General features: G+C 41.8%; 1 protein-coding gene across 3 annotated transcripts; it reads left to right on the top strand.

Annotated features, from left to right (window-relative positions):
• gpr174 (G protein-coupled receptor 174) lies at positions 1 to 27,985 on the top strand. Of its 3 annotated transcripts, none has more exons than XM_043704445.2 (3): positions 1 to 132; positions 17,745 to 17,862; positions 25,819 to 27,985. In XM_043704445.2, exon 3 carries the CDS (start codon positions 26,460 to 26,462, stop codon positions 27,417 to 27,419), a length of 960 nt encoding a protein of 319 aa, XP_043560380.1. In that variant the 5' UTR covers positions 1 to 132; positions 17,745 to 17,862; positions 25,819 to 26,459; the 3' UTR covers positions 27,420 to 27,985. The 3 variants fall into 3 exon arrangements, with proteins under 3 accessions (XP_043560380.1, XP_043560379.1, XP_043560381.1); XM_043704444.2 differs by lacking the exon at positions 1 to 132 and adding an exon at positions 435 to 742; XM_043704446.2 differs by lacking the exon at positions 1 to 132 and adding an exon at positions 435 to 738.

Raw genomic sequence — 27,985 nt, forward strand, 5'->3', positions numbered from 1 at the left:
AAGGATTTGACCGTCTGCTGACTGACAGCACCCGAGAGACAGACAGAGACTAGTGACCGGGAATAACAGGAGATGGGATACCGTTACATATAGAAGCAGTGGCTCTGATGAACAAGCCTCACTCATAAACTGGTAAGTTTTGGTGTGCACATTGATGGGCAAGATGCACATTTTATTTGATCCAACTCCTGTTTATTTCTGCAACACTCACCTCCCCCCTTACTCTGAATTAGGGAAATCTGTTAGAAAAAAAAATGCTGGGGATTTTTTTTCCCCTTCCCTTCTGTCTTTTATTTTCAATCTAGCTCCATCCAACCGCACGTCCATTGCACATTGAAACTAACACACAAAAAAGGGCGGAGGAACCTGTGTGCCTGTGCAAAAAAAAAAGACATTGAAGACATCTCGTGTCAAAAAGAGAGAATTTTTTTTTTAATTCCCCTTTCCGCCGAGGACTTTAGCAGCGAGTGAAACTGGCGGCTCCCCCCCGTGTGGAATGAAAGCCCCGCCGCTTCTTTGCTTCATTTACATGAAAACCGCTGTTCGTGTGAGCCGAGTGAAACGCCAACAACATCAAAAAAAAGGAAATGTGAAATGTACAGGCTTCACACAACTCACTCGGCTCTGCACCTCACAGAACCACAGCCACCCTTGTTGCTGGTGTCGAGTTGAAATCCCACAGCGTTTACTGCAAACTGCATGTCAGGCGTATGGTGAACCTTTCACTCTGTAGCTCAGGTCGGTAAGTGCCTTTATTTTTAAACATTGAGGAAGCCTCGAGATTTGGAATTATCTTAGCCACATTTGAATGAAGTGCTCTTCAAGGAGGCCAGGTTAGGCATTGTAACGCGTTTAATTAAGTGATGCAAGTTTGCTCCTTCCTGGATTTGCCTTGGTGTGGATTTGAAAATCTAATTGTTTACCTCAGGAAGGTTACTGCCGCACATAGTTAACTATGGGGTCCACGCTTTGCAGTGAAACCCGTCCAATAGTACCCACTCCAATAAGTAACTAATTACCAACCGAGCTCCTGAATCGCGTCGTTTGGGAGTCACTCCAGGTTTATCAAGAGCAAACTTTGAATGGTTAATGCCTAATGCCAAGGGTAAAAGAAATTCAGCATGCCGTGTGTGAAATATCCAGTTTATTCCATCAAATTGATTCAAATTAAATGTTGCCTTTCGCATAGTAAGATATAACGAAGAAGTGATGTTGAGATCATTGAATTATCGTTCAAAATTTACCTAAAATTTATATTTAGCCTGGTTCGATTGCAATTGAATAGCCCAACTGGCTGAGGGCAGGTTTGAGGAGCATCTTGTATAGAGACCAGGGTTATTGAACACGGCAACATCATACTGTTATTTAAAAAGTTCCTGAAATCATTAAGTGGAATAGATTAATTTTTCTATGTACTGTACAGTGCATCTTAGCTTTGTGGCACTGAAACACATCCTGTAGTAAATGTGCACGATGGCTCAGTGGTTAGCACTGCTGCCTCTTAGCACCAGGGTCCCAGGTTCAATTCCAGCCTTGAGCGACTGTGTGGTGTTTGCACATTCTCCCCGTGTCTGCATGGATTTCCCCTGGGTGCTCTGGCTTCCTCCCACAGTCTGAAGATGTGCAGGTCAGGTGAATCGGCCGTGCTAAATTGCCCATAGTGTTAGGAGCATTAGTCAGAGGGAAATGGGTCTGGGTGGGTTACTCTTCGGAGGGTCGGTGTGGACTTGTTGGGCCGAAGGGCCTGTTTCTACACTGTAGGGAATCTAATCTAAATGGCTCAAGTTCCTTTTGTTGGACAGTACAACTATTTTGAAGTTAAGAGGGTGATCCTTGAATCCCCTTCAATAATTCCCCACCCCCGACTGAATTCAAAGCTTGGCCTAGACCTTTGGTCAGGTTGCATCTGGAATATTGCTTTCGGGTTGAAGGATACACTGGCCTTGGCAGAACAGGTTCAGCAGAATGACACCAGGGGTTGAGGAGTTAGTTGTGAGGACAGGTTGAGCAGTCATGTATTCTCTTCGGTATTCTTTCAAAGATTGATGTATGATCTGAGCCAGGTTGTGTTAAAAAGGATCGACTAAGTAAGGGAGTTAGGAAACTCCTCTTTAGCATGGTCATTAGTATCCCTGTTTACCACTGTGGGGAAGATCAGCCTTCCATTCCCTGATGGGGAGTGGCTGATTTCTGTGTGATAGACTGTGTGTAAGTAAAGCTATGTTGTTTAGAGAGGGCTGTTGTGGCAAGGGGTAGTGTCATAGAGTCATGCTGCATGGAAACAGACCTTTTGGTCCAATCAGTCCACACTGACCGTAATCCCAAACTAAACAAGTTCCACCTGCCTGGGCTTGGCTCATGTCCCTCCAAACCTTTCTTATCTGTGAGCTTATCCAAATGTCTTCTAAACATTATAACTGTACCCACATCCACCATTTTCTCTTGAAGTTTATTACCCTCATGAACCACTCTCTGTAAACAAAAATGGCCCCTCGTATTTTTTTTTTATTTTTCTCTTCTCACCTTAAAAATATGCCCCCTAGTTTTAAACTCCCACACCCTAGGGAAAAGACATCTACCATTCACCTTATTTGTACCCTCATGATTTTATAAATCTCTATAAGGCCATCCCTCAACCACCTATGCTGCACCCTGCCTCTGTGCTGGGATACATGGGTTCAAGCCCCACCTGCTCTGGAAGTATGTAATAACATTGCTAAACTGGTTGATTAGAAATTTAGCAATAAGTAAGGGTATTGAGGAATCTGGTGATAAGGCAGTTAAATGGTGCTGAGGTAGAAATTAGCCACAACCTAATTGAATGATTGATCACTTTCAAAAGTTTGAATGACCTATTCCTGTCACTATGCTGTACAGATTTTTTCAAAAATCCACATATACCTGTACATTGAGCATTCAGACAGGCATGCTGATAAACAGAAATAGAAGTACCTTTTGTCAAAACCATTTAATCTTTCAGAACTAAAGTAGAGAATGAGACACCTTGGTTCAAATTTTGTTAAGAGAGCTGACTAAATAGCAGCCCATTATCTCTCAAAACTGCCTTTAGATAAGCTTCACCATGTAAAAGAAAGTACAGTTCAGTAAGTCAATAATGCTGAAATAATGTTCATTTAAGGTTGATGTAAAAGTAATTCTGCCAAATCAAAACAGATCAGGGTTGGAAATGCTACAATGCTAAAATGTCACTAACACTCCGTGGGAAAATGTTTGGTTTCTTGGAAGCGCATCTTTTAATCATGCATGGGGTTCAAAGATGGAAAGACTGTTTTCGGTTGTTTTATTTTGCAGAATTCTCTTTAAACATTTAGCCCTTTGAACTCCTTTCTGTTATGATTATTCTAAGCTACATGTTCTTCATGCCACAATACTGAGATTAGTATTGACCATTGTCAGTACAACATTTTACTCATTTGATATGTTCGCATGAATTGGAGAAAATAACTCAAACTAGCTTCAAAGAGCAAGATCCGTGTAAATAGAATTATCAGGGGACAGTTTATTCATTACAAACATAATGGATATTCTGATTGAAAATAAAGATTATGGACAAAAAAAAATTACACGATGCAGATATCTAATAATCTAATGAATGCAAATGACTCATTACTGCTGTCTTAATAAAATAACTTTTGGAACAGCATTGACAGTTCTTCATCAGCTGATTGAATAAAAGGAAATAAAGTATATTAGTATTCCAGTCAGACTGGCACAGATTTAATGTACATAAAGTTTGTATTGAGTAGAACAATCTTAAACCATGGAGAGAACAGGGTCATTATCAAATTAATAACTTCTCACTGGATATTCAAAACTAAAAAAAAAAGTGCTTTAGAGCTAAGCTAAAACAGGGTTCAACATTTGGCAGATAGTGGACATGCTTACTTATCCCTGCGGAATGACAGTAAACACAAACAAATCAGCTGGACTTCAACTGTTAATGGTAATGGAAAACAACAATAACAGTTGAATGGGAGTTTAAATAGAGCCATATTGAGCATGCATAGGATTTCATAGCTTCATAAACACACTGTGTAGCATTGGATACAATAAGCTGGAAAGTTATGTCACTATGCAGACTCACATACCATTGAATTTCAGATCATAGGCATGTTGTCAAAGGAAGGAAAGTGAAAAAAATTAGACACTTCTATTTCAGGAACTGAGAGAATTGAGAGAAGACCCAGCCAGAGATGCTGATCTGCAACTTTTCTTTATAATTGATCAGTTACAGAATGATATTTGTAAAGGTATTAATCTATGGCTTATTTTCCACATCAAAGGTTGTGTCAAATATATAAAGAAAATGAATTAGCACATTAAAGGTGGGTGGGGAAATTCAACCAATAAATTTGAAACCATGTCAACAAAAATCAAGTTTTAGAGTATCATATTTTTAAAGTCTTCATTCCATAGTCTACCTTCATCGTAGTCTTATTATTGATCAAGAAAAGATATGTTTATCAAGGTTGTATAACCTAAATTTCGCAGCAACTGGGCAAAGCCCCAAGAAGACATCAGTGAAGTCAGGACCTGGTTATGATAACATTGGCACCAACATTCAAGCACAGTTTGACTAATGTTCCTTTTGTAATCACAGCCTGAAACAAATGGTTCACCATACACATTGAATAGGTTCTCTGGGCAGTATTATATCTTTCAGTCTTCCTTTTTATAATTAAGGGTGCATTTATGCACAATCTTCTGTGAAACTAGAATGGTTCCTGCTTCAGAGCATAAGCTGAAATTCCAAAGTTTTTGTGGGCAGAGGGGAGAGTAAAATTGGTGTGTGAATTTATAAGTACAGTATTGATTTTAACCACTTTAGAAATACCAGAAGAAGTGGGTGAGGTCTCCCACTCACCCCTCTCCCATTAACAGCTTACATTTGTTGACTGTCTGGGAGATCCCCTGTCCACCCAGCATCCCCACTCAGTGGGTTTATGGCTGAAGGTTTCAAATTGTCAAGAGAATAGTGGTAATCAATTCTGGCTGGAATTCCTGCATCACTTCCTAAAGGGGGGAGAAATGAGGACTTGAGTTTTCCTCCCTCAGGTTGGCAAGGCACTTGATCAAATTTCCAGCCTGTCAGCAGAGTGGGTGTCTTGGTTACAATTTATAGATGTCCGCCACCCACCCTAGATATTGCAATGGCCTGATTTTCAGCTGGGACCCTGACCAGTGCTGACAAAGATCCTGCCACTGCTTCAATAGACTGAGTGGATGTCTAGAAAGCTTGGGCTTTTTGGCATGACGGCGAATACCCTTGCCAACTTTTATAGGTGCACAATCGAGAGCATTCTGTCTGGATGTATCACTACCTGGTATGGCAACTGTACATTCAAGATCAGAGATGGTTACAGAGAGTGGTGAACTCGGCCCGGACAGTCACAAAGGCCAACCTCCCTTCTATAGAATCCATCTACCAGGCCCGCTGTCAAGGAAAGGCCACCAGCATTCTCAAAGATCCATCCCACCCTGGCAATGTTTTTCTACAACCTCTACCACCGGGGAGAAGGTACAGAAGCCTGAACACATGTACCAGTGGTTTCAAAGCAGTCTCTACCCTACTGTTGTTAGAATACTGAATGGACTCACAAACTCTTAACATTCGCCTGTACCTGTGTTTTTGTTTTTGCCGCTGTTTACCTTCTAGTTACTTATCTATGCTACTTAACTATGTGATCTGCCTGCATTGCTCGCAAGACAAAACTTTTTGCTGTGCCTCGGTACATGTGACAATAAATTCAAATTAAAATTCAATCAGGTTGAATTTTAGACACACCACATATCTCAGAGTGGAACTGTTTTCAGCATTTTGCTATCAGTGGGACAGGTTAAGCAGAACCATTGGAAGGTTGTTTCAGGTGTCTCAATTAATTCCTCAACTAGCGGTCTTTCCTATTGATAATGCTGAGAACCTGGTAATGGTGGCAATGTTTACAAAACTTTAACATTAAGTTGTCTCCACTGCATGGAGCTCCATCTTTGATAGTTCCAAAGTCTAGTTAGCTGTCTGAACTAAAACCAAACTGGGCCAATGGTTCAGACCCAGTGTAGTTGTTCCTGTGAATCCGTTGCAATGAACTCTTTTCAAGCTGCTTGGTTTAGGCAAAATGAAGGAGACAATTAAGAGATAGCAAAAACTGTATGTGAGCCAAAGCTTACAAAGATTATATCTTGATTCAAGATGGATCCCGGATATATATTAGGCTTCTTAGTAAAATTGAAACCCAAGATACGAAGGTGTAATTAGCAGTTTGGTTACAGAACTGGCTACAGGATAGAAAACAGAGTTGAGGTGACTGGCTGCTTTTGGTCTGGAGGGGTATATACAGTGGAGTTCCCCAAGTTACGGTACTAGGACAGAATGTGCTCCACTTTTATGGCAGCATCTGTGGACAGAGAAACAGAGTTCCTGTTTTGAATCCTATGTGACTCTGCTTCAAAACTGGGTTCCAAGTTTCAAAGTTAGACCCAGAATGTTAACTCTGTTTCTCGTTTCACAGATACTGCCAGACATGCTGAGTTTCTCTAGCACTCTATCTTTCAATTTAAGATCTCTAGCCATGTTTGCCTTTACTTCAGCACTAGGATCATCATAGAATCCCTACAGTGTGGAAACAGGCCCTTCAGCCCAACAAGTTCACACTAACCCTCTGAAGAGTATCCCAACCAAACCCATTTCCCTACCCTATTACTGTCCCTGACTGATGCACCTAACCTACACATCCCTGAACACTATGGACAATTTAGTATGGCCAATTTACCTAATCTGCACATCTTTGGATTGTGGGAGGAAACCAGAGCACCCGGAGGAAACCCACGCAGACACGGGGAGAATGTGCAAACACCAAACAGTCACCCGAGGCTGGAATCTGTGTGGAGACATGCTTTGTTAGAAAGAGTAAGGAGAGGCAATCTGGGCTAAATGGTGCATTTTTAAAGGGAGTGGAAGACACTAGACATATTTATATACAGTTTTTTGACAGTGACAACACAGGTTAATAAAGCATATGGGCAGCACAATGGTTAGCACTGCTGTCTCACAGCACCAGGGACCTGGGTTCAATTCCACCCTTTGGCGACCGTCTGTGTGGAGTTTGCACATTCTCCTTGTGTCTGCATGGGTTTCCCCTACAGTCCAAAGATGTGCAGGTTAGCTGGATTGGCCATGCTAAATTGCCCATAGTGTCCAGGAATGTGCAGGCTGTGTGAGTTAGCAATGGGAAATGCAAGGTTACAGAGATTGCTTTTTGGGGTACTCTTTGGAGAGTCGGTGTGGACTCGATGGGCCGAATAGCCTGCTTCCAGACGGTAGGGATTCTATGATTCATATGAATCCTGGATACTACAAGTTGAGGCATTGAATACAAAAATCGGGAGGTTGTGTTAAACATTAATTTGTTTGGACCACATGGTATATCTGTTGGTGTTTTCTGAGCCCTTTAATGAGGAAGGCATTGAAGTTAGATTCACAAATACCTGATAGGAGGATGGTATGCCATGATAATCCAAACAGTGACTTGAGCTAATGAATTTGCCATTTGAAGCCAATTTTAAGGGTTTATTTTGAATTTTGCCAGAAGTGCAGAGTTCAGAACCAAAGCTCTGCCAGATACCTGAGGGCAGCCAGCAATTGCTGGTGATCATCGTGTTAGCCAGCTTGCCTTGGATGGGAGGATAGAGCAGTTTAGGCATGGGACTTCAGTGCCAGGGGTGGGGGGCTAAGGTGCCAGCACAGGGTTGGTGTGGGGTGTGTCACCATCTGGGAACTGCTTCAAATGGCACGGAAGGGGGTGTAGCTTTGGTAGAGTAAAGAAGCTGCTTGGTAATAACTTCTGTCAACTGAGAGTGCCCACTTGCCAAGGCCATTGCCATAGGAGGAGCCAATTGCAAGGTGGTGAGTGAGTGAGAGAATGCTGCAGCCACAGGCAGCAGGAAGGCAGCAATCTCAAAGCCAACTGGAGAAGGGATGAAGCAGAAGGGTGCAGAGGGCACTGCCAACAGCGTCCTCCTAGAATACTACATCATAGAATCCTTACAGTGCAGAGAGTGGCCATTCGGCCCATTGAGTCCACTCCGACCCTGCAAAGAGCATCCCACCCAGTCCCACCCCCTCCCCACATTTCCCATGGCTAACCCACATAACCAACACATCGTTGAGCACTCTGGGGCAATTTAGCATGGCTAATCCACCTAAACTGCACATCTTCAGACTGTGGGAGGAAGCCAGAGCACCTGGAGGAAACCCACACAGACACAGGAAGAACATGCAAACTGCACACAGACAGTCACCTAAGGCTAGACATGAACCCGGGTCCCTGGTGATGTGAGGCAGCAGTGCCCTCCATCTACCATCGGAGGATAAGCTGTCTTCAAATACTAAAGCTGCAGGGTCACTGAGGATTGCACAGTTCTGGGTGGCCATTACAAATCTGTGTGCCATGTTGGAGGTGCTAACAGTTACTGCATTGCTAAATTACTACACCATTTGATCATCCAATAACCTACTGGAAGCCTGGGTGTGATCTCCCAGTCTGTTGTATATTGGTGGATGAAGGCAGTGACTGATGCCCTCTTTGAGATAGTCAGGCAATTATTATTAGAACACGAATCTGAGAGGGCTGTTGCTGGATTGCCGCAGCTTCTCAATGTGAGCTGGTGCATTCTGTGGAAATTTCCAATCCCCTGGGCTAGCCAGCAGTCTTCATCTGCAGCTATTGCTAATGTGTACGCGGTTTCTAAAAGCAGCTGTCATTCTAAGTGCCAGCCTTGTCAAACCCCACAGCTGCACACGTTTAAGGCTGGACACTGGGAAACAAGGGCGACCCAGTAAAAAGGTGTCTCCTTCCTACTGTGAGGATCCCACGTGGTGTTGATGACAGGTTCAACGCTTGGCATGGGACATGAGTACTGAGCAGGCCACTTTTCTCTTAATATTGTGATTTAGATGCCTTAATCAACTGGGCTGGAGATGTCAGTAGGCCCCTTGCATATCGTGGTTTACGATGCAACCTGGCACTACAGCGGGTTAGGCTGCTGAACTATGACCTTGTAGAGAAAAGTAATGCTTCCTTTGATATTGTGGATATGGAGAAAACTGTTTGCCAGCCAACACCTCACTAAGGAACTCAGGAGTGATGTGATGGATGGAGCAGAACCTCTGAACGCTGCAGGCACCACTTGCCACCTGCTTTTCTCATTTCAATAAAGTGTTAGCCTTTCTGCTGCACTATTGACTATTGTCAACTCCTCCCCATTTGCCCCCAGTAAAACCAGGAGTGTCCAGCATGGGGAAATCCAAGTTGTACAGTCCCTCCCAACTTGTAAGTCAAGGGAATCCTAACGTCCTGGAGAGCCACAAGGATTTAAGTGCAAAACACAGAAAGCTAAGGAAGAAGACATGTCATCTTTCCTGAGCGGGCTCGAGTAAAGCCAGCAGGGAAACTTGTGGGGGCCACCTGAGATCTTCCTCCAAACAGTTTCATTCCTCAGGCCCTCAGCAGGCTTGCTGTAGTCAGGAGCAGGACCTTCTACAGAAACAGCGTTGTTTGAAGGCAGCAGATTTCCTGCATCAGCAGCTATGACACCACATTGAAAGAATGCTGGCTACCCTGTCAAAGAAGTGCCAGAACCTCTTGTACCATCCCATGATGCTTCATGCTCTGCTTCTCTGCCCTCCTGACTGGTTGACCACTCCGTCTGCTGCCAGTTAGTTGGCCAGCCAGCATTATATTGGATCCTCCGGGTCACTGGCCTGGCAAAGCGGCAGCAGCACCTCCTTCCTGTCTCAGGATCTCCAGCCTACCTGGCAAAGCCCAAAGAGGGAAATGAATAAACTTCGAAATGAATGGACTCATCATACTGTGACTCCAGTTTCAAGTAATAAGATGAGTTAGGGCAGTATGAGTGACTTGTGAGCTTTACTTGCAAGGATTTTCCTTCTGGGATTATGTCTAATTCTGGATGTCACACTTAAGGAAAAACCTGAAAGCTTTAGAAGGGCTGCAGGAAAAAAAATTGTTCAAAAAGTTCAGGATTCCAGTTGCGTGGAAGTGTGGGAGAGGTTGGGGTTATTTTCCTCACAGCAGAGAAGGTGAAGAGGAAATTTAATGGAGGTGTTAAAAATCATGAAGAATTAGTAAGCATGGGACATCAATTTAAGCTGATTGCCACCAGTCCTTTTGCCAATGTGAACCTCTTATTATGCAAAGTGTAAGTTAGGTTCGGTATGTGCTCCACTATAGAGTGGTGGGAAAAGATTCAACAATAGCATTTATAAAATGAATTGGATAAACACTAAAAGAAAAAAAATTGTAGGGATATGGGGATAAGATTGTGGCAGAGTGGAACATATACTGTTCATTAAAAGACGCAGCACTGTCTTAACACCCTGAATAACTTTCTTCTGTTCCCTGCGTTTGATAATTCTATGAGGGTTCAGTTGCCTAACTGTTTATAGTCTAGCAATTTAATTTTGGTCCAGGCTTTAAAAACATGATTGTGACACCTCCTACTCCACCCCACCCCCATGCTCCCATAATTATGGTCATAAAAAAAATTCAATTCAATTAAATCATAGAGAAAAAACATTCTGACCCTTTCAAAAACATGATAATACAAACAGAAACTGAAGCTGCAGCTTAATGTTTATAGCAAAGAGAAAACATAAAGATCAGGAGGAGAGAAAGCTCAGTTGTAAGGAGCAATGTCTTATATAAAAGACAATTGAAGTTAGACAGATGTTACAAGTCTGGAGATGAAGAGTAGGATCTACAGGGTACAGGGTAGCACAGACATCATTTGTTATTCTGGAGATTTAAAATCCAATTTTCAATATATTAACTTGCAAAGTGAGCTTGTGGGCACGATGTAAGTGAAAGGTGACAAGACTTTTTTTAATGACTGGTTCATGGAATCTTGTCAAACAGAAGGGAAATAACCTAAGATGGAAATGTGTTGCTGGAGAAGCGCAGCAGGTCAGGCAGCATCTAGGGAACAGGAGAATCGACGTTTCGGGCATTAGCCCTTCTTCAGGAAATAACCTAAACCAATTCCGAAACCAGATTCCGTGCTAATTGGATATGTGGAGATTACCTGTTGCTTACAAACCTTCTAACTTTTTACCATGATGTTGGGTCCCTGAAGATGCCTCTAATTAGAGGAGAGATGAGATTTTTGTTTATGAAGTGAGATGATCTGCAGTGGTGGGAGCAGATTCAGTCATGACTTACAAAGGGAATTGGATAATTACTTGAAGAACAAAACTTTGCAGTGTCATGGAGAAAAGGTGGATGAATAGGATTAATTGGGGAAATCCTGCACAAAGAGCTGCCACAGGTTCCTTCTGTGCTATAAGATCCAGTCATTCCAATTATTCCAAGCAACGTATTTCATTTTTAAAACAACAATTTTGCCTTCATCATCATACCTCTGATTTCTAATTTGCAGATATTTAAGTACAACAAGTGATTACAACATGTCAGGCAAATAAAATGTTGACATTTAGTGCACGGGAAATGTAATATTGAGAAAAAGGAAATAAAGCAAAGTGCTGTGGATGCTGAATGTCTGAAACAAAAACGGAAATTGCTGGAGAGTCTCAGCAGGTCTGGCAGCGTTTGTGGAGAGAAAGCTGAATTAATGTTTCAAGTCCAGTGATCTTTCTTCTCCCTAATCTTACATTAATATATGTTCTTATTATAGATACTGTCAGACCTGCTGAGTTTCTTCAGCAATTTCTGTTTTTGTATGAAAAAAGAAAAGTTTTGCTTGTTGAGATCATGTCTGGAGTCCTGTGCGCAGTTTTTGTTCCTTAAATAAGGAGACCATGTAAATGCATTAGGCGTAGTTCAGAGAATGTTCACTATAGAAAATGAAAATGTTTTCGAGGAAGATACAGAGATACTTGCATCGAGACTAGAAGAGACTGAGGGTCACAAGGAAGAGGTATTAGAAATACTGCAGAGTGTGAAAATAGACAAGGCCCCTGGGCCGGATAGGATCTATCCTAGGATCCTCTGGGAAGCAAGGGAAGAGATTGCCGAGCCTTTGGAATTGATCTTCAAATCATCATTGTCTACAGGAATAGTGCCTGGGGACTGGAGGATAGCAAATGTGGTTCCCTTGTTCAAAAAGGGTAGTAGAGACAACCCTGGTAATTACAGACTAGTGAGTCTCACTTCAGTTGTTGGTAAAGTGTTGGAAAAGGTTATAAGAGATAGGATTTATAACCATCTAGAAAAGAATAATCTGATCAGGGACAGTCAACATGGTTTTATGAAGGGTTGGTCGTGCCTAGCGAATCTTTATTGAGTTTTTTGACAAAATGACCAAACAGGTAGATGAGAGTAAACCGGTTGATGTGGTGTATGTGGATTTCAGCAAGGCATTAGATAAGGTTCCCCACAGTCGGCTATTATACAAAATGCGGAGGAATGGGATTGTGGGAGACATAGCAGTTTGGATCAGTAATTGGCTTTCTGAAAGAAAACAGAGGGTTGTAGTTGATGGAACATGTTCATCTTGGTGTCCATTTACTAGTGGCGTACCGCTAGGGTCGGTGTTGGGTCCACTGCTGTTCATCATTTTTATAAATGACCTGGATGAGGGCTTAGAAGGGTGAGTTAGTAAATTTGCAGACGACACTAAGGTCAGTGGAGTTGTGGATAGTGACGAAGGATGTAGTAGGTTGCAGAGAGACTTAGATAGGATGCAGAGTTGGGCTGACAGGTGGCAAATGGAGTTTAATGTGGACAAGTGTGGGGTGATACACTTGGGTGGAGTAATCGGAATGCAAAGTACTGGGCTAATGGTAGGATTCTTGGGAGTGCAGATGAGCAGAGAGATCTCGGTGTCCATGTACACAGATCCCTGAAAGTTGCCACCCAGATTGACAGGGTTGTTAAGAAGGCATACAGTATTTTGGCCTTTATTGATAGAGGGATTGAGCTCCGGAACCAGCAGACTATGCCGCAGCTGTACAAAGCTCTGGTACTGCCACACTTGGAGTATTGTGTACAGTTCTGGTCACCGTATTATAAGAAGGATGTGGAAGCTTTGGGAAAGGGTGCAGAGGAGATTTACTAGGATGTTGCCTGGTATGGAAGGAATGTCTTACGAGGAAAGGCTTAGGGGCTTGAGGTTGTTCTCGTTAGAGAGAAGAAGATTGAGAGATGACTTAATAGAGACATACAAGATAATCAGAGGGTTAGATAGGGTGGACAGGGAGAGCCTTTTTCCAAGTATGGGGACGGCAAACATGAGGGGACACAACTTTAAAGTGAGGGGAGATAGGTATAAGACAGATGTCAGAGGTAGTTTCTTTACTCAGAGATTAGTAAGGGTATGGAATGCTTTTCCTGCAACGGTAGTAGATTCGCCAAGTTTAAGTGCATTTAAGTCGTCATTGGACAGGCATATGGACGTACATGGAATAGTGTAGGTGGGATGGGCTTCAGATTAGTATGACAGGGCGGCGTAACATCGAGGGCCGAAGGGCCTGTACTGCGCTGTTATGTTCTATGTTCTATAATGTTTAGTCAATGGATGCCTGCAGTAGGATGGTGGGAGGCTAGCTTTGTTTGGGCTGGGCTTGCATCCATTGAAGTTTAAAAGCATGAGATGTGATCTTATTGAAACATTTAACATCCTGAAGGCACTCAGTGTGAAATGAGAAACTAGAACCATGGGATATAGTTTCAAAGTAAGGAGATGCACAGTTAAAACTGAGACAAAGAGAGTTATTTTCTCTCTAAGATTTGAGAGTCTTTGGAACTGTCTCTGCCCTTGAGAGCAATGGAGACAGGGTCGTCAAATGTGTTTAAGGCAGAGGTAAACTGATTCTTGTCTAACAAGGGGCTCAAAGGCTATTGGGGATAGGATAGGAAAGTGGGTTGAGACTGTATTCAGATCTGCCACGATCTAATTAAATAGCGAAGCTAGCTCAAGGAATTAAATGGCCACTCCTGCTCCTAATTTGAATGTTCATCTGTTGAATTACTTAGGAATTCTTACTTCTAAATAAAGATTTGAACTAAGAATGCAGGCTTATGTCTTAAAGCTAAGATATCTTTTGCATCGTTAAAGTCCGAATTCTTAAGTTTTGATGGTTAAGTCTGTATCTCTGCACATTCCATCAACTACGTCTGTAGAGTCAAAATGCAAGTATGTCTTTTTATAGTGTTATCAATGTGTGGAATTGATAACTGTACAGATATAATGCAGGATGGTAGTTGATGTTCAATGATTTATATTTGATAACTCAAAGAAATGGTGCAGAAAATACCTTGTCGCATTCTGAAAAATATAATGGATCTCTAGTTTTAATGGTAAAATGCAAAATATGAACATCCTGTCTTTGCAAAATGCTTAAGGCCAAAGTTCTGCTTTTTGCAAGGATTGGTTTGTAAATTGCAGTATGTGTATTTTGCGTGAAATGCTGGCAGTAATGTTGTGACATAGTTGTGGGTGCAGCCATTTAGACAATGGGACTAGTCACATTTTGGCTCAAATTGTGATGCGTGCAGTTTTATTTATCTGAAGGCACAGGCTGACCCCTGTTTAAATCATATAGTGCTGGATCTATGAGAATAGCCATTAAGAGACAACAGAATTTTGCGTAATAGACTCAGTTCCTTGAAGGGTGGGAAGCCTCCAGTTCATTTTTTTTTTAAAAAAAGCAAACAAGCAAAACAACTTTGATTTAAGTCATGAAATGGTTGGAGTCTTAGCATGGTGCACATTACTACAAAAATCTATTTTTCTCATTTAGTGTAGAAGAGGCAAACAACACAGATATAAGTTATTGAATATTAGTCTGTTTGTTATAATTTCCATCTCTCCTAACCTCCTTTTGTCACTGACATTTTCCCATAGGATGTGCGTGAATTGGATAAACAAATAAACACTGCATTTGCACTTACGCATCACAGTTTGCTTGCTTGGTACTTGCATTGATTTCCTGTGGAATAATTTGCCATGCATTTCCCCACTAATTTATAGATAGAGCTCATGTGTAATGACGTAAAATCATCTGACTGCTTTTAACAGCAGAATTTATGACAGTTGCAAACTAGGGGAAGAGAAAAATAGTCTTTTATGAGAACAGGGTAAGGTTATAATTTTTGTCACTTTGCTGTCGCTTATTGAACAGGTCTACAAATATACATATTAATTATAATGACTTTATCTGCTAATATACATAATATAATGAATTTGTCTGCTAATATATATGTTAAATATAATGAATTTATCTGCTAATGTACATATGAAGATTGAAAAATCCAGTTTTATTTTTTCTGAAATAAGATAATAAGATGCAGGTACAGAAGTAGGCTATTCAGTCCATTGAGTTTGCTCTGCTGTTCAATGAGATCCTAGCTGATCTGATAGTCCTCAACTCCACTTCCCTGCCTTTTCCCCATTAATTCTGTTACTGATTAAAAGTCTGTCAATCTCAGCCTTGTATATACCTAATGAGCCTAATGAAGGCTTTTGAAATTATGACTGGTCTGACAAGGTGGATTTAGAGAAACTGTTTTAACTTATAATTCTGCCCAGAAACATTTAGGTAAAATGTAAGATAACTACTAACAGATTGAATAAATTATTTCAAAAAGCATTTATTTAATGGCAAGAGCAGTTAAAAAGTAGGACAGGTGTTGTCAGGGCTCAGGATAGGGGGGGGGGGGGGGGGGTGGTGGCAATTGAAAGACGTGGGGAAGACTGCATCAGTCAGCTAGACAAGTTGGAGATGGGGAAGCTGTAGGGATTGGGTGGGACACTTGAGAAATAGAGTGGATCTGCAGGGATTGGTGCAGGAGGTGAGGGGGGAGGACTGTCAGAATCTGGAAAGGGCAAGAGAAAATGGGGGTGTGGGGTGGGGAGGACCTGCAGGAATTGGTGTGGGGAAGCAAGAGAGGAAGATAGCTGTAGTGGTCAGGGTGGGGGAATGAGACAGGGAGACTGCAGGGGGTAAGGGTTAAGAGAGAGGGATGGGGAATGTTGCAAGGATGGGGGCAGTTGAGAGAGAGAGAGGGGGTGGATTCAAGGTGGGTGAGAGAGGGAGGTTGCTAATATGTAGAAAAGGAGATTACACAGTTAGAAAGGGAGGCTGCAAGACTATGGATAGAGAGGGAGGTTTCTAAGGGCTGAGGGAAAGGGAGGCTACAAGGCAAGGAATGGAACTGAGAGGGGATGTAGGAGAGGGGAGGAAGTGGCAAGGGGACAGGGGAGTGAAAGGGGGCTGCAAGGGTAGGGCACAAGGAGAGGAAGACTGTAAAAGAGAGTGAATAATTTTAACTCTGTCACCAAAGGAATACGTAGCTAACTAGGTGTTGGAAAAGTTGGAAATTGATGATGTTATGAATATGGCATGTCTCGATAAGGCTGTATATTTCCAATAGCTGCAAAATGGATGGCAGGGAACTCTATCAGATACTATTGTAATGATCATAGTGTCAATTCTTCAATTTAAATCTGGGATACAGTGAACAGAGTAGTAATTGCTTGGCTAAACTTTTTTCAAGTGTTGGACATATATGATAGAGACACATGAACTGTGACCTCACCAGTCTGCAGGAGATGTGCTGAGCGTGATGTATTTTTGTCTGTAGAAGTATGTCCAGTACTTTGAAAAACACCTTTGTTGCTTAGTCTTGTGCCATTATGCATACTGTGGGCTACAAGAAATTAATGCTTTCATTTTGTCCTGTAACTTTAAACTTAATGGAGTGTTGGTGATTATTGAGGGTATGAACAAATTCTTCTAATTCTGCTTCTGTGTGAATCCAAATACCCTACGTACCAACATGCAAACACAAGATGTTCTTATGTACCTGCATTGTTTAATAAATGAGTTAGTAAGAATGAAATAGTAGCCTCAAAATCAATGGATATCTCTCAAGAGGACTGCAAGGGGTTGACCACTATTCCAATACTGGCCGAATACTCCAGTAGGCCGAATTTCCGACTCCAACTCTCAATTTCAATGTTCCTAATAACAAAGGTTGAAGGGAGAGCTTCAAGGTTGGTGTGAGGGGTGGAAATGACGAGCCAAGGTCAGTGACATTTCTCCCTGGCCCTGCATGGTTTGGCTGAAGCAGGTAGCATTGATTCATTTAAGAAGAGAATTGATGTAAGAAAAGTTGGGAAGGAGTTAGAGGGAGTCAGTGCAAGCTGGGAAGAGGTGATTAGCATCAGAGGAACAAGTTGAGCAGAATCACTCAGATGGATCAGCCAAATGGACTGTTACTATAAATGCCTTAACCATATTATCTGTGTGCAAGAAGGCAATTGTTGTAAAATAAGATTCATCCCTAGATATATGCTTGCCATAAAATACAATGAAAATGTGACTGCCCTGGTGGCAAGTTTAGGTTTAGATTTAGACTTTATTGTCACGTCATCAAGTTCAAAAGCACAGGTTTCAATTTTGCCACACACAGCGCCATCTTAGGTACAAGTACCAAGATACAAAAACTTAAGAATAAGGTAGAAAGGAATACGGAACAAAGTTAAAAGTTAACCATTACAATCACTCTTAGAATAGTATAAAAAAGGAAATAAAGTTAACTGTTAAACATTACAGTCCTTCTCAGTATTAAGTTGAAAAGTAAAGAAAGCAAAACGGTATAAAGTGAAATGATAGGACTGTAGCTGAAAGACACAGTTTTGTTCATATTTAACTAACACATTTCTCTTTTCTGACATTCCCATAGATATCCTAGCGGTGGTAGCACGAAGAACACTGTAAAATTAAATCCATGGTCTTGATGACTAAGAAGTAAAATGAGTCAACAATGAACGTCAGGGTCAACAAAACCAAATCAATACTAAGTAAGTTTTATTGATAATTGGAATTTCCTGACTGTGATTCACCAATGTTTCTATAGTTAATGAAAATAAACATGCAGTGATATCATTCTTGTTTTTTTTTTTAACTTATGGATCATAACTGCCATAACAGTTTTGTCTTGAATTTGAGAAAAGAAATGTTGGTGAATTGGCCAAAATTAGTTGCTTGCAAATTACTCATATCAAATGTAAATGATGTCTGAACCTCAGTAACCCATTATAGTAGAAGGGAATTTCCCCAGCCGTTTCCACCAAAAATGGAAAGTGTATAAAATCAAGAGTGTCCAATTTTAGATGCTGGTGTGATAGTCAAAGAGCCAGCATTTATTTTGTGAATGTCTCTGGAAAGCCTGCCATTTGCTGTCCATCCCCAATTGCCAACGAACTGATTGGCTTTTTTGGTCAAGAGTATGCCACAATGCTGAGAGCCTGCAACCACATGTAGAGTCTTATCACATGAAAAAAGGCCCTTCAGCCCATTGTGTCTGCACCAGTCATCAAGCATCTATCTATTCTAATCCAATTTTCCAGCATGTGGCCTGTAGCCTTGTTTGCAGCTACAGTCCAAATGTTCATATGTTCATTAGTCCATTAGATATAGGGGCAGAATTAGACTATTCCGTTGCATTGAGTCTGCACCATTCAATCATGGCTGATGTGCTCCTCAACCCAATTTTCATGCCTTTCCCTCTTAATCTTTTAACCCATTACCAATTAAAAATCTGTCTAACTCTTCCTTAATTTACTCACTGTCTCAGCATCCACCACACAGATTCACAACCCTTTGGAAGAAATAGTCTCTCCTCAACTCTGTTTTAAATTTGCTACCCCTTATCAATAGACAATAGGTGCAGGAGTAGGCCATTCTGCCCTTCGAGCCTGCACCACCATTCATTATGATCATGGCTGATCATCCTCAATCAGTATCCTGTTCCTGCCTTATCTTCATAACCCTTGATTCCACTATCCTTGAGAGCTCTATCCAACTCTTTCTTAAACAAATCCAAAGACTAGGCCTCCACTGCCCTCTGGGGCAGAGCATTCCACACACCCACCACTCTCTGGGTGAAGAAGTTTCTCCTCATCTCTAACCTAAATGGTCTACCCCATATTTTTAAGCTGTGTCCTCTGGTTTGGCACTCACCCATCAGCGGAAACATGTTTCCTGCCTCCAGAGTGCCCAATCCTTTAATAATCTTGTATGTCTCAATCAGATCCCCTCTCAGTCTTCGAAACTCAAGGGTACACAAGCCCAGTCGCTCCAGTCTTTCAGTGTAAGGTAATCCTGCCATTCCAGGAATTGACCTCGTGAACCTACGCTGCACTCCCTCAATAGCCAGAATTGTCTTTCCTCAAATTTGGAGACCAGAACTGCACACAATATTCCAGGTGCGGTCTCACCAGGGCCCTGTACAGCTGCAGAAGAACCTCTTTGCTTCTATACTCAATCTCTCTTGTTATGAAGGCCAGCATGCTATTAGCCTTCTTCACTACCTGCTGTACCTGCATGCTTACCTTCATTGACTGGTGTACAAGAAAACCCAGATCTCTCTGTACTACCCCTTTACCTAACTTGACTCCATTTAGGTAGTAATCTGCCTTCCTGTTCTTGCCACTAAAGTGGATAACCATACATTTATCCACATTAAACTGCATTTGCCATGCATCTGACCACTCACCTAACCTGTCCAGGTCACCCTGTAATCTCCTAATATCCTCCTCACATTTCACCCTCCCACCCAGCTTTGTATCATCAGCAAATTTGCTAATGTTACTATTAATACTATCTTCTATATCATTAATATATATTGTAAAAAGCTGCGGTCCCAGCACTGATCCCTGTGGTACCCCACTGGTCACCGCCTGCCGTTCCGAAATGGAGCCGTTTATCACTACTCTTTGTTTCCTATCAGCCAACCAATTTTCAATCCAAGTCAGTACTTTGCCCCCAATACCATGCGCCCTAAGTTTGCTCACTAACCTCCTATGTGGGACTTTATCAAAGGCTTTCTGAAAGTCCAGGTACACTACATCCACTGGATCTCCCTTGTCCATCTTCAGAGTTATCCTAAGACTATGACCTCTCATCCTACAATACCCCACAATAGGACACATCTGCTCCATGTCTATTTTATTCACACCTTTTATCATCTTGAATACTTCAATTGATCTCACCTGATTCTTCTAAATTCCAGAGACCATCGGCCTAAATTGTTCAAACTTTCTTCAAACAACAAACCCCTCGTCTCTGGGATCAATTTAGTGAACCTGCTTTGAACTGCCTCCAATGCCACTACATCTTTCCTCAAATAAGTGGACCAAAACTGTGCACAATACTCAAGCTACAGTCTCACCAATGCCTTGTATAGTTGCAACAATACATCCTTACCTTTTACATTCTATTCCTTTAGCTTTGAAAGCCAACCATCCATTCACTTGCTTTATTATCTGCTGTACCTGCAAGCTAGTTTTCCGTGACTCATGAATGAGGACACCAGATCCCTCTGGACTGGAGCACCCCAAAGTCTCTCCCCTTTCAGATATTAGGTCACCTTCCCATTTATTTTGACCAAGTTTTTTTCGACCTTACACTTATCCACGTTAAACTCCATCTGCTAACTTGTCTTTATCCAATTGTAAGGTTCTTACTTCCTCATTGAAATTTACCATCCCACCTATTTTTATGTCATCCACAAATTTTACCATAAAGCCTTCTATTTCTGTATCCAAGTCTATAATGTCTGTTGTAAATAGCTGGAATTCAAGGACCGAACCCTGTGGCACCCCATTAGATACTTCTTGCCATCCAGAAAAGAAACCATTTATCCCAACTCTTCTGTCCATCAGCCAGTCAGTTACTCAAGCTAATAAATTAACCCTAATCGCATATGAAACAACCTTGTGAATTAACCTTTTGTGCGGCACCTTGTCAAACGCCTTCCAGAAGTCCAGATATATTACATTTACAGCTTCCCCATTATCCAATTTGCTTGCTACATCTTCAGAGAACTCTAGCAAATTAATCAAACATGATTTGCCCTTCATAAAACCATGCTGACTCTGATGGATAGCACCTCGACTTTCTAAATGTCCTGATATTGCTTCCTTGATAATTGATTCTAACACTTTCCCAACAACAAATGTTAAACTATCATGTTTGTAATTTCCCACATATTGTCTCCCTCCCTTCTTGAATAAGGGCTTTACATTAGCATTTTTCCAATCCACCAGAACCTTTCCTGTATCGAGGGAATTTTATAATATTGTAACCTATAGATCTATTATTTCTGCTGCCACTTTCTTTAATATCCTAGGATGTCTGCCCTCAATCCTAATAGTCTGCAGAGTACCTTTTCTCTATCGGTGTTGATTGTTCGAAGTTCTACCCTTTCTAATAGGAATGGTATTGTTGTCCTCCACTGTGAAAACTGAGGCAAAGTATTGATTTAGCATCTCTGCCATCTCAGTGTTCCTCACTATTGACTCTCCAGTTTCATCTTCCAAGGAACTAATATTTACCTTTGTTACTTTCTTCCTTTTTATATATCTATAGAAGCTTTTGCTATTCTTTTTGATATTTTGTGTCAGTTTTTTCGTAATTTACCCTAGCTTTATTATTAATTTTTTTATTATCCTTTTGTTTATCTTTGAAAGTTTCCCAATCTTCCAGCCTGCCACTGGCCTTTGCAATATGATTTACCTTAGTTTTTGACCTTATATTGTTCTTGACTTCCTTGTTAAGCCTGGATATTTGTTTTACTCCCCCTTACCATCTTCCTTCTTCACTGGGATATATTTTAGTTGTGAGGAATTAAGTAACTCCTTAAACAATGCCACTGCTCATCTGCTGTCTTACCTTTCAGCCCTCCTGCCCAATCTACTGGGGCCAAATCTTTCCTCATGCCTATATAATTTCCTTTGTTTAATTCCAAAATACTACTGTGGGACTGCACCCTCCCACTGTCAAACTGAATTTTGAATTCTATCATATTATGGTCACTATTCCCTTGAGGATCCTTGACTATGATGCCATCAATTAATCTCTCCTCAATAGACAGTACCAAATCCAGAGTAGTCTGCTCCCTGAATGGTTGGTTCCACAACATACTGCTGCAAGAAATAATTTCTAATACATTCAATGAACTCTGTCTCCAGGCTACCCTTGCCAATTTGATTCTTCCAATCTGTGTGCATGTTAAAATCACCCACGATTAACGAGTTTTGAGACTACATCAAAGACATCGCAGAAATGACTGCCAGACTACTCAGACCCCTTGGCATCATGGTAGCCCACAAACCCACCAACACATTAAAGCAGCAGCTAATGAATTTGAAAGACCTTATACAGACAAAAAGTAAAACTAATGTCATTTACAAAATACAATGCAAGGACTGTAACAAACACTACATCGGACAAACAGACAGAAAACTAGCCACCAGGATACATGAGCATCAACCAGCCACAAAGTGACATGACCCACTCACTAGTATCCTCACATACGGATGAGGAAGGACACCACTTCGATGAGGACAACACATCCATCCTAGGACAAGCCAAACAAAGACTTGCACGTGAATTCCTAGAAGCATGGCATTCCAACCGGAACTTTATCAACAAACACATCGAGTTAGACTCCATCTACCACCTCCTGATAAAAGGAACAGGAAGTGACTTCACCACAGGAAAATGACATCACCAACCCAAAGAAACCCAAATATATAAATAGAAAGCAGGAATTTTCAGCAGCGCTTCGCCTGAGGCCCACTGAAGATGTTACCTTCGTAGGGTGATGAAATGTCTAGAAGTGAACTTTCAAGCTCAGCAAGCAAACCTACATCCCATCACCCACGGTTATTGACGTACCTTTCTTATAAGCCTCTAATATTTCCTGGTTTCATCTTAAACATTCCTGCCTGTTAGGAATTGAGTTTCAGAGACCCACTATCTTTCCAGTGAAAAGAATTATCCTTGAAACCTCCTGTTCCTAGCTTAAATCCATACCTCGTGATTATTGACGCCTGTACAAGGGGAAAACATTTCACCCTATCTACCCTATATTTGTCCTTCATAACGTTTTACACCCCATAGAGGTCCCTCTGTAGCCTTCTCTGCTTTAAGAATCCCCAGACTACCTAGACTCTCTTTGTAAGTAAATCTTTCCAGTCTATTCTTCCTATTGCGTGGTGACCAGTCATCACATGTCTGGATCAGATCTCGCTTGGGATCATAGTGTGCCAATACGTTAGACAATGATAGCTGCTTCTTCACTTCCCGAAAGGCGAGACGACGTTTTCCAAAGCTGGCCCTTTATCAATAGCAGGTGTAAGGGTACCAGAATGCAGGCAAGTCACGGATGAACTTTCCACAATAATTCACCAATCCAAGGAAAGACCTAAGCTCTGGTACAGACGTGTGAAGCCAGGGTACCTTTGATCGCCCTCACTTTACCATCCAATGGGTGTAACCCAGTCTTGTCAACCCTATGGCCAATTTGGGTCACTTGGGGTGTTTGGAACACACATTTTTCCCTTCCAAAGCATGTGCCCACCTTGGAAAAACATCTGAGGACCATGTCAAGTTCACTATGTGCTGTTTATTGGTCTTCCCTTTTATAAGCACATCATCCAGACAAATGGTGAACCTGGGTAGACTTTGTAAAATGTTCTCCATTGTCAACTGAAAAATGTCAAAAGCTGATGATACCCCAAATGGCAGTCTCATATTTTGTTACAAACCCTTCTGGTATTAATTGTAACATACATCTGGGAATCCTTACCTAACTGTAGTTGCAAGTGTGCAAGGCTCATGTCCAGCTTTGTGAAGGACAGCACCCCTCTCCCCATTAGCTTTGTGTGTAGATTTTGTATGTGAGGGTTTGGGTGTTTATCCAGTTGTGAGGAGTGGTTTACGATATGTTTAAAATTCCCACAAAGGCGAACCAACTGATTGGGCTTCATAATCGGTATGACCCTTAAACTGTACTGTTTTGATGATTCCTTCACTTGCCAGCCTCCTGATTTCATAGATCATAGAATCCCTACAGTGTGGAAACAGGCCCTTCAGCCCAACAAGTCCACACCGATCCTCCCAATGGTAACCCACTCAGGCCTATTCCCCCTACCCTGCATTTATCAATGACTAATGCACCTAACCTATACATCCCTGAACACTATGGGCAATTTCGCACAGCCAATTCACCCAGCCTACACATCTTTGGACTGTGAGAGGAAACCGGAGTAGCCGGAAGAAACCCATGCAGACACGGGGAGAATGTGCAAACTCCACACGGCCAGTCGCCCGAGGCTGGAATCGAACCCAGGTCCCTGGCGCTGTGAGGCAACAGTGCGAACCACTGAGCCACCTTGCTGCCCTTCTGCCTCTACTTTTTCCCATAAGGCAAATAGCACTGGGTGGGCCTTGCAGAATATGGAATTGCTTCCTGGTTAACGTGCAAGGTGGCCTTAGCTTCTTTGATAGAGCCTATACCTTCCTGGAAAAACTTCCAGGTATTTAATTATGACTTCACTCTGGCAGCCATTTTCTAATCGAAAAATGTGGAGCCAGTCTGTGAAGGTTCCCTGGTACAGGTTCTCAGTCTAGCTGAGGTGGTGTTATGCAAACCGATGATTGGAGTCCAGAGCGAATTTCGTCATACACTGGTTCTACAATCAGTCATACAACGTGGCTAGTTGCATTAGAACCGGGGATCATTTAACCAGACATTTATTTTGGTTCTGATTTGGATGTTGCTAAGCAAATTGACTGTTCCAAGCCAGATGTAGGGAAGCTTTCCAGGGTGTGCATTCTCCTGGATACCAGCCTAAGGGCTCAGTTCAGTTTTAGTAGATTAGATTAGATTAGATTAGATTACTTAGTGTGGAAACAGGCCCTTCGGCCCAACAAGTCCACACCGCCCCGCCGAAGCGCAACCCACCCATACATTTACCACTTACCTTACACTACGGGCAATTTAGCATGGCCAATTCACCTGACCTGCACATCTTTGGATTGTGGGAGGAAACCGGAGCACCCGGAGGAAACCCATGCAGACACGGGGAGAACGTGCAAACTCCACACAGTCAGTTGCCTGAGGCGGGAACTGAACCCGGGTCTCTGGCGCTGTGAGGCAGCAGTGCTAACCACTGTGCCACCGTGCCGCCCACGGACTCTTTTGATGTCTCAAGTCACCACAGAAATAACTCCAGAGGCCAATATCCTGTCACCAAGTCACCCTTTATTTACACATACATATTACTTGACAAGGGCTAGCTTTCTCATAGCCAGTGAACCGAACCTCTGATATTTGGTTCTGAGGAAGATGGACATTATTTAGTACTATATATGTGTAAATAAAGGGTGACTTGGTGACAGGATATCGGCTTCTATGGAGTTATTTCACCGTCCTATCACAGATCCACTCTTTTCTTTTGTCTTCCCTTCCATCACTGCTGCCTTCCGAACCCTCCTGAGGCTCTTACCTTGCCCTCTGATTTACATTTGTTTACAGTTGATAAATCTATGATCTTGCAGGTAAAAAAGTACAAACCTGAAACATTAACTGAGCTTGCAGTTCACAGATGCTTTCCAGTAAATCTTTCTTTGTACTTCAAAACTTTTTCATTGAGTGTAACCTGTTTAAGTGACAGTCTACTGCGATGAAAGGTATTAAAGAAATATATGCTCTTTTTATTTAGTGTAGGACAATTAGTGTAGGACAATCATTGTGAGTCTCGAAGCTGAATAAAGCCTATATGATCATTTAAGTAATGATGTTTTCAGATTCTGAAGCCTTTCCTGGTGTTGCAGTAATCTATGTGTATACATACACTCAACAAGCCCATAAATGCAACAACAATGTTTAGTATAATTTCTGTTCAGACAAGCAATGATCACTTGGCTTGAGCTTAATCTCTGTTTTAAATCTGTTACTTTTCCAGAAAGCTAGCTTCGGATCAACCCTTGACAGAAAAGCTGAGAAGAGACTTTGAAATGTGTTGAATAACTCTCTCTTATCTAAACCATCAACTGAGCTGCACATGAGAGTGGGGCAGAGGAAACGATTCTCGACATTACCCAACACAGTTCTCGCTGCATAAAGCAGAAGTGAGCTTCGCCAGCAACAATATCACCAGAGAGAAAACACAGAGCAGTCGTCTGAAATGTCACCAAGAGATAACCAAGGAGGAAAATGGGTGCGAGAAAAACAGCATTAAGCGACAGTGGGGGTACATTGAAGGATATTCTTAGACATCCACACCAAGCCAATGGCAAGGACTCATTAAATTCTGTACGTTCATTTTCACTTTGGGTTTTCAAATCCCACATCCAAATAATGTCTACAGCCTGAGTTAGTATTGGATTATTTTCAGCTTCAAATCAAGTTTAATGATTCAGAAAGACAAAGCAAATTGAAGAGTTGATATTGCTGTATTCAAAGATCTGTGAATTGGCATTCCCTTATGAATTCCCTCCTTTGACTTTCTTCTCTTCCCAAACCAAGGAACCATTTTTTTCACGTTTATAGCCTGTACACCCAGACTCCGCCTGATTCATTCTCAAAAACAAAGGTAATTGAAAAATGTCGAACGATTCATCCAGCTGTAGCGATGATCGGAGTACAACTAACTTCTTGTACGCCATCATGTATGCTGTCATATTTGTACCGGGCTTAATAGCTAATGTCCTGGCGCTATGGGTGTTCCATGCTTATGTTAAGGAGACAAAGCGGGCAGTGATTTTCATGATTAACTTGGCCATTGCTGACGTGGCACAGGTCTTGTCTTTACCACTCCGGATTTTCTACTACTTGCACCAGGCCTGGCCTTTTGGCAGCTTTTTGTGCATGTTTTGTTTCTACCTTAAGTACGTGAACATGTATGCAAGCATCTTCTTCCTGGTCTGCATCAGTATCCGACGGTGCCTCTTCCTGATCCAACCTTTCAAATATAATGATTGTAAGCGCAGGTACGACGTCTATGTGAGTATTGTAGGGTGGCTCCTGGTGGGTGCTGCTTGCCTGCCCTTCCCCTTAGTGAGGCACGACACAAAAAACAGCTCCAGCAACTTCACTCGCTGCTTTGCAGACCTACCGATAACTGAAATTGGCATCTCTACCTCTGTTGTCATGGTAACTCTGGCTGAACTAGCAGGCTTTGTGCTACCTCTAGCCATCACATTGATCTGCTCTTGGAAAACCATCATGACCTTGCGAGAGAAGAACCCAGTTTTACAAGACAGTGGGGAAAAGAAGAAAGCTTTGAAGATGGTGCTGACATGCAGCATGGTCTTCCTGGTCTGCTTTGCACCATATCACATTACCTTCCCTTTGCATTTTCTGGCGATAACTGGTCGTATTGAAGACTGCTTCACCAGGAAGATCATACTGACCTTTCACCCCATTGCGCTCTGTCTAGCCAGCCTGAACTGCTGCCTGGATCCAGTCATATACTATTTCACAACAGAAGAATTCAGGAGAAGACTGTCACGGCAAGAAATCTGTGAAAACGATATTCAGCTCAACTCCAAGGAATATGGTTGAAGGAAGTGCTAAGGGTAACGTTCAATATTCAGCTGCTTTGCAAAACTGAACATAAGCGACACAGAAAGGTCAGCAAGTGTCAGCCTGACCGCCATGGTGTAATTTTTATTTTTCAATGTTATTTAGCCTATTTATATGATGTACTTGTATATGTTGGGGTTTTTTTCTACAGAAATGTGAATCTTTACAATGGTGAAGAGTTTAAAAATACTTATGTGGAGTGTTCTATTTTGAGAATTTTTCAGAGGAAAGCCAAGTGGGCTCAAAGAGTCGGGAGATCACATGTAGTGATCCCTCTGTTGCCCAGTGATGTGCCTTAAATAGGTTTGCAGAGTGACATTTCAGTTCTGTGGTGAGATTTCCACTTCCTACTTCAGTCATGATGGTCATTGTAAGTTGCTGTATTAATGTCAAACCGTAGGGGAAACACACATTAAAGTTTGATGTTAATTTGACTGATGAGAAAGTAAACTGGGTTAAGAAGTCATTCAAAATAAGTAAATATTCCAGCCAATTAATTAAGCCCAGGTAACTAAAATAAAATCTTTGTTTTTTTTTAAAAGAAA

The sequence above is a fragment of the Chiloscyllium plagiosum genome, unplaced genomic scaffold (genome assembly GCF_037043375.1).
Source record: "Chiloscyllium plagiosum isolate Xiang-an unplaced genomic scaffold, Cpla_swu_hap1 HiC_scaffold_11, whole genome shotgun sequence".
In the NCBI taxonomy this organism is placed as follows: Eukaryota; Metazoa; Chordata; class Chondrichthyes; order Orectolobiformes; family Hemiscylliidae; genus Chiloscyllium; species Chiloscyllium plagiosum.

Excerpts from the sequence above, each read along its gene's own strand:
- gpr174 (XM_043704445.2), top strand. The coding sequence starts at position 26,460 with ATGTCGAACGATTCATCCAGCTGTAGCGATGATCGGAGTACAACTAAC.